Source organism: Ziziphus jujuba, chromosome 5, assembly GCF_031755915.1.
Source record: "Ziziphus jujuba cultivar Dongzao chromosome 5, ASM3175591v1".
NCBI lineage: Eukaryota > Viridiplantae > Streptophyta > Magnoliopsida > Rosales > Rhamnaceae > Ziziphus > Ziziphus jujuba.
Genome location: NC_083383.1, coordinates 19,750,951 through 19,763,580, shown reverse-complemented (window position 1 = coordinate 19,763,580; position 12,630 = coordinate 19,750,951). Strand labels below are relative to the sequence as shown.

Sequence of the window (12,630 nt, the reverse complement as noted above, 5' to 3'; positions counted from 1 at the left end):
TAGTTGTGGTATTCAAAGGGTTGACTTTTGTTTTGTGAATTTAAAAGTGTTATAGTTTAGAGTTGAAAAGTAAGTGCTTAATGTTTTGTATTCTAGCATTAGTGTTCTTCAAGAGTGAGCTTGGTTGGATTGAGTGAGATCTCATGGATAAGTAATTTTTGCTGCTAATGAAAATTTTTTGTACTCTCAGAAAGTTGCAGCTATGTGGGTTTGTGAACAGTTGAACCATGCAGAGACAACAACATTACATGTTTGATAACAAGGTATGAAATTTTCATAAGGGGGAAGATTGTAACATCCTATCATGAAAAATATCCAAAATTTTGAAACATTGACAAAGTTTGACCAACTAGACTGTTTGTGAATCCCAGGTTTGACTTTTTATATGATCAATGTTTTAGTTTGACTAATATACTGTTGTAAAGAGCACATTGATAGGAGTTGATAGATTGGTGGTATGCCAAATTCTGAGTTACGATTGAAAAGTTATTGTTTTGAGAAGTTTCGAGCATATGCATCATATCAATGTCCAAACCAGTTACAAATTTTTATCTACTAGTGATCTAGGGCCCTATATACACATGGGAAATCAAACCTTCATTAAACAATTGACAAAATACGTAAAAAGCCTCAAAATATCTCAAAAACCTAGAAGGTTCAAGAGAAACTAAAAATGTGTCAACCCAAATCCATTGGGATAGCAACAAGGTCACCTCTGTTTTCTCGTTTTCCAACCATCGTTGACCATGCCTTGGCTAAGTGTGAAGCCCATACTCTGGCAACCACAACCTCCAATTAGAGATTTTAGCATTTTTTGGCAGTCCAACTTGTTGTTAGAGATTTTACTATTTTTTGTCCATTTTAGGCTAACCCATTACCCTTTACCTCCCATTTTTGACCCTCTGAGCTCGAATCTGGCCTCCCTTTGTCAAAATTTTTCACAGTTTAAGGAATCCATCAACATTAAGTTTGGTCAAACTTTTTGAAATATTTTTTGACCACCGACAACGTTTTTGGACTAAGGTGAGCTTAGATTCTTGTTATTCCACAAGCTTTCTATTGTATAAAGTTTATGAATTTTGAACATCATTTGATAATTATTTCATTTTTGGATTGTTTAGTTAAATATTGTATAAAATTGGGTTGTATGTGGATAAAATTGGACAAATTAGATAACATTGAAGTTGGATTAGTATCATTAGATATTAATATAACCCATTGAAAAGTTCAATTTCATAAAATTGACATTCGGTGAAAAATCCCAATTTTTGGATATTTAATTTTAAAGGTTCGTAACATAATTGGACTGATCGCTATCCAAGTTATGAAATTTTACAGTTGTATAAATTATTTTAAGACATTTGGTACATACTAACATCTTTGGTTTAGTTGTTGGAGTCTGAAGAATATTTTATTATATTATAAGTCCTCGTACTGCACTTGGAGGCAATTCTACGAATGAGCAAAAACTAGCATCAAAGGTATTTGTGAGTAGTTATATTTTTTAATGATTTTGGGCATGCTAATACAATACATATATATAGTTATATGTACATGGTTTTATTTAAATGGTTATTATATGTGTATATAAATATTACATTTATGTATTATCCTTTCATATGACTTTTTATAAGATTTTAAATGGTTTTAAATTTAAATGAGTTTATAGTGAACTTGTGAATCTTGATATTTATATATTTTGACAATTAAATTGACAATTTAGTCATTTTGGAAAATATTTGATTTTTGAGGAATTGGATTGAAAATTGTATATTTTTAAGCATGTTTAAGTGTTTTTATATTTTAAAGTGCTTAAAAATAATTTATGGTTATATATATATATTCATGTTGGTAATTATATTCTGGCATAAAATAGTGATTTAGAACTTTTGGAATATTTAAATAAATTGTTAAGTTTGAATATTAAATTTCAATTTATGGGACAATATTTATTTGTGGAAAAATGAAAAAGTATGAAATATGATCTTAAAAATATTGTTTATGAATACTGTACTGTTATTTTTAATTGATGTACTATATGATAATAGTGTTTCAATTCAGTATTATATTATAGTGCAAGTTTGCCACAATGCTTGTAATATGCTAAGGATTGTGAAGTGGATTATCCCACGAGTTCATTATACTAAGGATCATGAGCTAAGTTCATTCCAAGGTTTTGTATTGCCATAATGCTTTTAGGATGCCAAGGATTATGAGGCGAATTCGACTCACAAATTTCTTTCTCTCTCTTATTGTCCAGTGGTGTTTTAGAATGCTGTGCACTGCTTGACAATACTAGATATGTTGTATGGTACATTGTTTGTTTTTCTAAGCATATTATTGGTTTTCTAATCTATTATGGTTTTACGGTATTTTTTATAATTATTTTTATGAATATAAATATATATATATTATTTTATGCCCAATATTTAAATCATAATTAATCCAGTTCATAATATTTAAATGACTTATTAGTTTATAACATTTAAGTCTCTATTTTAAGATATAGATTTGGAATGCAAATCTAAATTTTGTGAAATGATTTTGAAATTGAAACTGTTTAAAAGAGTGGAATGGAAGATTTAAAAAAAAAAAAATTACAAAAATAAAATATTAATTTTTTATTGTACTATACCATCCAGTGAGATATTTTATTTTTGGTCATATTTGTTTTTTTTTTTTTTAATTCATTCCTCTAGGTCCAAACAGTTAGTGGATAGTCTACCTTGTGTATAGTATGTTGTTTCATATTTTCTACAATAACAGTAGTATTTGTCTTTTCTTGTTTATCTTTACTTTTCTATACTTATTCGCATTAGTTGTATTACTTAATTTTACAAATAATCTTAAAATGTTCCTATTTTAATGGGAGATTTTGAGAAATTTTTTTACAAAAATAAAATATTATTTTTCTATTATATTATACCTCTATGTTATATTTGTTTTTTTTTTAAATTAATTTCTTTAGGTCCAAGCAATTAATGGATAGTCTACCTCGTGCATAGTATGTTGTTCCATATTTTCTACAACAATAGCAGTATTTATCTTTATTTTTTTATACTTATTTGCATTATTTGAATTACTTAATTTTACAAATAATCTTAAAATGTTTCTATCTTAATTATGGACACAATAGTAATCGTATTATTTATATGTAGAACTAGAGCCTATAATAAGACAACTATAGATGTTGACTATTATTGTGAATTTACATGCTATTATGGCTCTATTTTTATAATTAAGACATTATTTGATATTTGCATGTATTGTTTGTCCACCGTGATGTGAGGTTCTATTGGGTTATCTTTTTAAATTGTCCAATAGAATTTTACTAGATAGGACTGCTCGGGAGATTTCGAGAGAATCTACGGTGGATACTATCAATTTTAGAATTCCTTAAAAATCTATAATTCCATTAAAGTTCATTATCCACATGATTTTTATTTATAACAATTCACTTGTTCTCTAATATAAATGTGAATGATATATCAATTAAATATATTTCATTCAATACTGATTACATCATTTGGTAAATAGATTTACTAAATACTCTTTATATCTTTAACAACATTGTATAAAAATTTAAAATAACGTTAAAAACACTAACTAATCTACTTCCTTATTTATCAAATATATATAGGTCATTATTTAATTGTGAACATATTAATATTATTATCAAAACACATTACTATAATTTATATATATAGATAAATCTAATATTAAAGATATAAATATAAGTAATATATAAACCAGCAAGACGACAATATCTGACAATATCAATAAATAATTTAGTAAATTGGTAAATTAATTGATGTGTCCAATGTATTATTGAAAAATGTAATATTTGTTGCGCTTGTTCTTTTTTCCCACGTGGAATTTCTCTCTCTCCAGTATCAACAAGTAGTGGCATAACATCCTTGATTACACACACACACGTACCCACAAAACCAACATTTATTCCCATACGGCCAAGCATCCTATAACACACACACACACACATACACACACACTAAAAAATTGAACACCAACATTTGCCCAGTACCTTTTGCTTTTTATTGCTCTTTCTCTCTCTTCTGTTCATAAAAAAACGAAATAAAAATAAAAATAAACAAAAAGTCTGATTCTCTCTCTGTCTCTGTCTCTCTATTACTCTCTTCTCTTTCTTTCCCTTTTTGCTTTTCTGAAAATCGTGCTCTCTTTTCTTTCTCTTTCTCTTTCTCTCTGTCTTTTACTCTCAAAGAGACAGAAGTTCAGCTATGCAGAATAATGATATGGGGATGAGATGGCCCTTCTTCTGATAATGGCTCAGCAAAGTATACCCAACAATGCCAGCAATAATGCTTCCCAACAACACCATGAACACCAACTGTTGAAGCCCATTTTCCATGACTTTTTGGGCATGAAGCCCACTGATTCCCCTACGGTTTTGGCCCCCAAGACCACCAACACCACGACGACGACCGCAGATGTCAGGCTTTCTGAGGTCTCCCCTTCTGCCTCTGCCTCACTTGGGGCTTCCTCTGGCGGTGGCCGTGGTCCTATCTCCGCTACCTCCGATCCTGCCTCCGGTCAGTCACTTAACCCCCTTTCCTCGTTTCTCACTTGGGCTACTTTAATTCCCAGCTATAAATATCTTAATAGTTTTTTCTTTTTACTTTCTGAAATTTTCATTATGTGGGTGATGCTGTTTTCTATTTTCATGCTTTGGGATTGATTTTGCTTTATGTCTTCAGAGATTGGTTTTTGGTGATCGCGTGAGGACGTAGAAACTCACTCTTCAGTGCGTGTGTGTGTGTCTTTTTTATTTTTTGTTTTGGGTGGGGGGGAGGAAGTTGGTGTGGGGTGGTGTTGGTGGTGGTGTGTGGGGGTTTATATTTCTTAGTGTGTTTAATTGGGTTTTGGTACTCCTTTTTCTCTTAATGAGGGGTGGGTGTCTTTCCTATGGATTAGTTCTGTAAAGAGGTTGGTAGTTTTGTGCCTTTGTCTTTAATTATTTTTTAATATTAATATTATTATTTACTAGATATTTCTTGTCGTGTATGTTGAATCAGCGATGAGACTTTTTGCTGTTTTTTCTTTTTGTGCTTTCTGAACTTTGAATGTATTTTATTGGAGCATTTGCTGCTAGGTCGCAAAAGTTGTGGTGTTTCTATATATTTTTCTCTACTTATTTTTAGTCGTTTTGTTCTTTTTATTTTTATTGTTATGAGGTTTCTTTTTTCGTTCGTATGGTTACCTACTGGGAAACTATAAAGATTATTTTGTTTCTAGAACAACTTATCATTACGTGTGGGGAAATTTAACTGAAGCAGCTGATGTAGATCTGCATTTGGTTTGCGATATGTTCGCTATTTTTGCATTTCCATTTCATCATCTGTGACCTTTAAAAATGACTTGATTAGAGTAATAACTTTTCTTGAAATATTGCCGCCTCTTCTTTATTGTATTATTGAAATCCCATAATTGAAAGCACATATCTCTTAATGGCATTAAAAATTGATTTGCTGTGATGTCAATTTATAGTAGAGAGACAGGTTGGAAATCATCTTGAAGGGGTTTCATTCTATGGTCCGAGGAGTGATATTTCTGGACATGAGATAAGTAATAGGATGGTGGGAAGTAAGAGAAGTAATTCAGACTCTACTTTTATGGGATCATCCAGAGATGGAATCCCTCATATGGTTTCTGATTCTGTTGAGGGCTCGCATTTGCTGAAGGTATGAATTAGTATCATAAATTTTTTCTTCTGTTCATGTAATAGCGAAAATCCCATATCTTGATTCCTACTTTGATATCATGGATATTCTAAAATGCAGATACTTAGAAATGGAGTGGTTGGAGAGAGACCTAGACGGTCCAATGACGATGAAGTGGCCTTTGTCACACAGCAACCACGGCCTACTTCTGCTCTTATGTTCCAACCTCCAGCTGGTGTTAGGGCTGACAACAACATTTCCAAATGGGATCGATCAATTCCAATGAATGTGGGCACTTCTATGCAGTACCCTCCTCGAGGGGGTCATTTTGTGCCTTTCATGCCTCAAGTACCTTCAAACCGATTTAGGGATGCCAATATCAGTCCTTCAAATATCTCTCAATCTGCTGCAGATGAGGGATCTAGAACTGGAATTAAAGGCCAAGGAATTTTGAGTTCTATTAATGCAGCCAGTGGTGCTTCTGAGAGAAACTCATCTGTGGCCCTGCCAAGTGGTAGCAGGCAAAAGTCTGGGGCCATTGTTCGAGAGCCAGAATCGTCAACTCCGCCAAGGTATAATAATCATTGTGTTCTCATCTGTTGTTCATATATATATATCATATATATATATATGTACTTTTTTCCTTCTTTGAAAAAAAAGAATGCATGATGCTATGTCTATTTGTAATCTATTGTTATGCAGTCAAGATGGATTTGCATCTGCAAGTCGGCAGATGACTATATTTTATGGTGGTCAAGCTCATGTATTTGATGATGTTCATCCAAACAAGGTTTGCTTTCTATTTGTTTGGCATTACTAGAGGCAACTTTTTTGTTATTTTTTGGACATCAAGAGACAGCTTGCTTTATTGTTGTACATTTCTACTAGTTCTTTCATCGAGTAATATAAGGACGTGTAAACACAATTACTCAACTAAAAGTTCTTAACCCAATAGCAATTGGAATTGGCTTATGAGTTGGTTTCTCAGTGTTATTTGGTTAACTATTTTGTCTTAAGTCTTTTATCTAAAACATTCTCTTTTCTGCATCTTTAGTAAAGATCCGGTTAGTGTTTCACCCCTATGATTTTGGTCTACATTTACCCCGTCACTTTAACAAATTGAATCTGGTCAGCCTTTAGAGTTGCATCCTAGGTGTCTGAATACGTGACTGGACTGTCTCAGCAACTTGGCCTGAATTTGTGGAACTCTATCCTTTGGCAGATATCCTAATTTCCAAATACTTCTAAACATCATATCTGCCAAATCAAATTTAACAAGTCACTTCTTTATCATGGTTGCATACAGTTAAAATGAATTTGGTTTAGCTATACTGTTGCTCAGTAATTTGTCTGCATTGTTCCTCATTATGATTTAAGACGGTTAATGCCAATTGCCATATGGTTTTCTATTGGAATTCTTTCCTAACTGTACTATTTAAATCATGTTGGTAAATCAATGTTGTGCACCTTGAATACTTATAAAGAGCTATGGAACAGTTGGAAGATTGCAGTGTCAAATTTTTCTAAAAGCTCACTCTGGACATGGTCTATTTTTACATAACTTTAATGGATCAATAAATGGGGACATCATGCCCTATATGGTTATCAAAATTGCTAAAAAATAAAAACAAAAAAAAAATGTGATGCTTGTTACTCAATAGTTTGAAATTCGGAATGTAATTAACATTTTTAAAGTTAGTAGTGGTGTTTTCAATATGTTGAAGGTGGTTATTGAGTCATCACTCATCAGTTTGGTAAAAAGAAAAAGGTTCTCTGACTAGTAAAATGTCTGTATGATAAGAAATCAACCTTGTAAAAACATATTATTTTCCTATTTTAGAGAAAACCTTATTAACCTAATTGGAGATAACCTGTTTGGAGATAACCTGTTTAAAGATCAGCTAGTTAACAACATTAGAGGGGAAAAAAATAAAATGAAAAAAAAAAGAAAAGAAGCGAACAATTTACTCTCACTGAGATACCCTGTACCATCCGGTTATAATCTGGGAAAGTGTCTTATTGTACCCTGATGTACTGGTTATCTTCCGTATCAGGAAACAGTTAGGCTGTGACAAATCTACTTACTGTACAGCTATGTTGTTTGATGCTATTCCCCCTATGCCTGTGGATGTCTGGATGCTATTCTCTTTGGAGATGCTTTAGTTTGATATAAACTTGAAAGTTCTCTAGCTTTTCATCAGGGTCTCCACCATAAAGATTCAATCATCTCAAGGATATCTATGCATGCCAAGTTTCATCAGATGAATTACCTTACAAATGCTGCCACTCATATGTTATTGTAGTGCTTAATTTTTCTTCAGAGTCATCACTCATCAAACTCCCTGGATTTGTTGCTGGCTTCTTTTACTTGAACTTACTAATGTGACTTCATCTAGCAGATGTGGTACTGCCATACTGCAATGTCCTTGACATACTCATACATCAGATGGCATGGTATTATTTACTTTTTAAGGCCAACCGTTCCTTGCCTTGTAACAGTTCAAGTGGTATGGCTCCGGTCCTTGGTAAAACTGTTTGGTACTTGCTTAACACTGGCAAATTCAACCAAAAAAAGTTTTTTATATTTTTGGTTTTTTTTTTTTTTTTCCCCAAGTCAAAACTGTCCTGGATTTCATCTAAATGATAATTTCTGGAACCAAAAAAGTAACAGTAAATTATACTCTGATGACAGAACTAGGCAATGGTGCATTTAGATGATGTTCAGGAAAAGCAATTATAGATGATGTTCAGGAAAAGCAATTATAGCTGCTGTTAAAACTTCACCTTCTAGGGATGTTGACCTTTCCTTCAAAGAGCTCTCTAAACTGAGATATAAGAGGTAGGGTTTTCCCATAGTAAAAAGTGAACTAGAATGGTCAATTTAATACTTGTCATAGTAGATGACAAATATATGCAGCATGAAGGTTGTCTATATTTAGGTTATGAAAGGTTGCAAATGTATTTGCTCCTGGATAGGATCACTCTATCATCTGTAGTTGCCTTTTACTCTATCCTCTGCAAATTTCAATGTTCTGCATGGACTAGGTGGTTGTTTTGAGATTTTTTCTCCTTATGTATTAATTTTTCCTATTGTTGTTTCTGGGTCTACCATTGATAGTTAGGCACGATGCTTCTATCTGTGGTCCTTTGAGATACTGAGCAATTGTTAAGAAAGTTAACTTTCTTTTGGCAATAATCCATGATATTAAAAGACATAAGAAATTACATCATTGAACCAGGTTTCCATTCTTGGTGTGAGAAAATTCTTCGTTAGACCTGGACCCATACTGGAGCTTTGGGGTTCTATATTTCCTTGAGGTGTTTTGGAGCAGTTCTGTTTAGACTGTCTGGTGTAGCAGTTCAAAGATTATTTATTTGTCTGTAGTTCATCCAAGAGTCTTTGTTTGGATTTCCCTTCTTACTTGAATGGTTTAGCTTGCTGCACTATATCATTAACTAATATTCGGTTTTAATCTTGTTTAATTGTTGGAGAAAATGGGGTGTCATTTTGAGCTCGTACTTGTAGAGATGATTTTTAGAATCTAAATGGTTTGTTCTCATTGCTGTCATGCCTCTCAAATTATGTGTAGGCTCCATTTACATCATGTCGGATTTGCAAATCATGCTAAAATTCAAGAAAGGTTATTTCTTCCATTTCCACAAAATCTTATCGAAAGTCATTTTCCATTTGGTGCAGTGGATACTGTCGTTATCTTAATGCTTATTCTCTGTGTTGGTTTTGTAGGACTAGTAACCATCATTTAATGAACCGTTAGTTTAGTGACAATCTTTTTCTGTATTGTTAAAAATCACAAACATAACTTTTGAATCAAACTTGTTTTTGTTGCTTCTACTTTGAAATATGATTTTTATGAGTAACTTAGAAATTGTTTTGAAAAACATACCAACTAAATAACATGTCCTTTATTTTCCTTAACATTTTCAGATATTATTCCAAACATGCTTTTCACTACTTCTATGCTTGAAAATAGTTTCAAATTTGTACTAAATGCAGATTCTAAAATCATTATATGATATAATCATATCTTTGTATTCAATAGAAGTTATGAAGACTGTTTTTCAGATCACAAACCAAACACAATTTAATAGTTATGGACACTGGAAAATTGATAGTTTACAGACGTAAAAGGCAGTACATTAATTTGGTTACCTATAAAATTGAAAATTCTGGCTCACCGTTGACTACTATTGGATGTAAAAGTTAATCCTGATGTGGTGAGTTCATATATGCCGGACAAAAATGTTATTTCTTGTAAAGGGATTGTTGAACTAAGTGCTCTATTTGGTTTGGTTTGGTTTGGTTTTATTTGTTTGTTTGTTTGTTTTTTTGTTTTTTTTTTGTTTTTTTTTTTTTTAATGGGTCTTTTGTTTTCATTTTTTTCCTTAGAGGTGTTACTCTAGATGTGTGTAAGTGACTTGTGCTATAAATAATAATTAGGCTTGCCGCCTAACTACAAGCTTAAAGAAACTAACTACAAGATTAAAGGGAAAAAAAAAAAAAATTATAAAATGAGGCTCATTCTCATAAATGTTTTCTTTTTGTCATTTTAAATTTCTATCATAGCAATCATTTCTCATTCATGTAAGCTTGATTTCCCAAAAAAAGAAGAAAAACATAAAAGTTACCAAAATTAGCTCAGATGGTGGTGAAATTTTTTTCTGAAGAAACGGGAGTTTATTGTTGTTATACAAAACAGTAACATGATAGGGAAAAACTTCCTACTGCTACTTACTAAAGTAAATTTGTAAGGTTTTTTTAACTCGTGCACTCTTAGCGGAAGATGCTGAAGCACACAAAATTGGACTTGAGAAAGTTTTGAAGCTAAAACTTGCAACATGAAATATCAAGAACGGATTTTCTTACTATGGATAGTTGGTCCGTGCTTAGTTTATTTCAGTGTTAGGCGATCTTTACAACTAAAGTTTTAATTTGGTTAGTACATGGTTGTTTATTATGCCTCTACAAGATTGTTTCACCACTGTCTTCTGCCTGACACATTTCAGGCAGATGTTATAATGGCCTTGGCTGGATCAAATGGAGGATCTTGGTCAACGACCTATTCACCAAAATCTACTGTTAAGCCAGCTGGTGAAAGTCACATTCGCAGTGGAGAGGTTGAAACTGGAAATGCAAGTAACATGGTCTTTCTGCAAGAACATCGTGGGAGGTCATGTCTCCCTGGCAATTCTACTCAAGGAGTTGGTTTTGGTGATCGAATCTCAAAACCAGCAGGTGATCTTTTAAATTATGTTGTTTGATGGTTTCCCCTTAGGCTGCATGTATGCGAAATGATTATATGATTATAAGTCTACATGATTACATACCATACAAAAGAGCATTTAGAATCAATTGACCTGTTGAATTCAGCCTTTCAACTCCTAAATACATCAATTTCAGTTTCAACCTCCATATTCAATGTTTTATATGGAACATCCTGGAACTTACACTCTGGAAATTTAATCACACAGTGGACTTTGTTTGTGTTCATTTGTCTTCATATGCGGTACATATTATTATTTGATTGCTCGATGTTGGTTGTAGGTGGCCTTCAAGTCAGCACTTTAACCAAAGACATGAGAAACTCAGTTCAAGCTGCAGAGCCCACTTCTAAAGAGAAAACTGAGCTGTGATGTTAAAACCGAGTCTTAAATAGTGTTATCTATCTTAAATTTATGAACATCCTTTTTCAAAAGAAGAAAAGAAAAAAAAAAAATGAAAAAAAATAAAAAAGAAAAAAATCTTTGCTCCGTTTCTTGGGAACCAACTTTTTTTTAAATTTTTTTTTTTTTTTTTTTTTTTCCCCCCCTTGTCTTATTAACCTTTTCTAATCTTATGCACGGGTAGTTGTAGTTCGGTTGGTTTCTAGTTTAGTAGTTTCAGTAATGCTATCATTTTCATATTGGGACATACAACCTTAGTTTCAGCCCTGATGGAAATTGGGTCATTACAAGTTAGTCCTACTTATGAATTTGCTAGAAGGCGGGTGGTATTGTTCACGGTACCAAAACGTGTAGGCAATTTGTATGTGCAGTTCATATTATATGTTTGTCAGAAAGGTTAGCTTAAAATGTGTATCTATGTGAAATTGGACTTGATTTGGCTCTGAAATCAGCTTTGGGTTATGAAAATTTTCCCACCTTAAGAACGAAGAGTTTGTTTCATTATTGGTTATCTTCTAGTAGCTTTTTAGTTTTTATGCTTTCTGTGCTAAAATTAATTTTAGGATGCGATGAGTTTATGCGTGGAGTGCTGCATTCTGCTCTAATAAAAAAGTGATCAAGATTAGTGGTAGCTGCAGGTATGGTGTCAGGATGATGCAAGGCAAAAGCTGTGCAATAAATCAGTTTCGGCAACAAACCAGTATGTTTAATCTAAATTATTTGTTTATTCATCTATATGCTCATAATTCTTTTTTAAAGTGAAATTGATTAGTGATCTAATATGTTTAATCTAAATTAGACATAATTTAATGTAGGTATGCAAATAGTTTTCTAGATTAGAGTAAATTATTATTATTACTATTATTATTATTATTATTATTATTGTGTCTGTTGCATTTTATTATCCTGTAATTTCTTTTGTATTTATTGCATTTTAATACCCTCCAATTTGAGTAAGTTGTATTTTTATCTGGCAAGTTTAAAACCTTATAATTAAGGTCCTCAAGTTTTAATTTTGAATTTGCTACATTTTGATCCAAAATATTTGGAAAGTATATAATGTATGGTTGTTTATGGGTCCAAACTGACCATTAAAGCAATAACCTTGGTTGGATTTTTAAATTTGTCATCCAATTCAAATGGAACTATAAATCAAATTCCATCCAATCCAAAGCGGTTTGAATTGCTTTGGACAATCCGTTTATGCTATTGATTGGATTCGATCAGATATTGGATTAGGTTGATTAACTGA

General features: G+C 32.3%; 1 protein-coding gene across 3 annotated transcripts; it reads left to right on the top strand.

Annotated features, from left to right (window-relative positions):
• The first annotated feature begins 4,019 nt into the window (after positions 1-4,019).
• LOC107421290 (protein TIFY 8) lies at positions 4,020-12,262 on the top strand. 3 transcript variants are annotated; one of them, XM_016030510.4, is made up of 6 exons: positions 4,020-4,568; positions 5,524-5,717; positions 5,817-6,268; positions 6,399-6,486; positions 10,722-10,950; positions 12,017-12,262. In XM_016030510.4, exons 1-6 carry the CDS (start codon positions 4,283-4,285, stop codon positions 12,031-12,033), a joined length of 1,266 nt encoding a protein of 421 aa, XP_015885996.3. In that variant the 5' UTR covers positions 4,020-4,282; the 3' UTR covers positions 12,034-12,262. The 3 variants fall into 3 exon arrangements, with proteins under 3 accessions (XP_015885996.3, XP_015885995.3, XP_015885994.3); XM_016030509.4 differs by lacking the exon at positions 12,017-12,262 and adding an exon at positions 11,260-11,882 and having other exon boundaries at positions 4,021-4,568; positions 5,527-5,717; XM_016030508.4 differs by lacking the exon at positions 12,017-12,262 and adding an exon at positions 11,260-11,882 and having other exon boundaries at positions 4,023-4,568.
• The last annotated feature ends 368 nt before the right edge of the window (positions 12,263-12,630 follow it).

What these genes read in the sequence shown, in the direction of transcription:
- LOC107421290 (XM_016030508.4), top strand. Translation starts at nt 4,283, where the DNA reads ATGGCCCTTCTTCTGATAATGGCTCAGCAAAGTATACCCAACAATGCC. An exon ending in ATGATGTTCATCCAAACAAG is followed by an intron (nt 6,487 to 10,721) that starts GTTTGCTTTCTA and finishes GACACATTTCAG; the next exon opens with GCAGATGTTATAATGGCCTT. An exon ending in TCGAATCTCAAAACCAGCAG is followed by an intron (nt 10,951 to 11,259) that starts GTGATCTTTTAA and finishes TGTTGGTTGTAG; the next exon opens with GTGGCCTTCAAGTCAGCACT.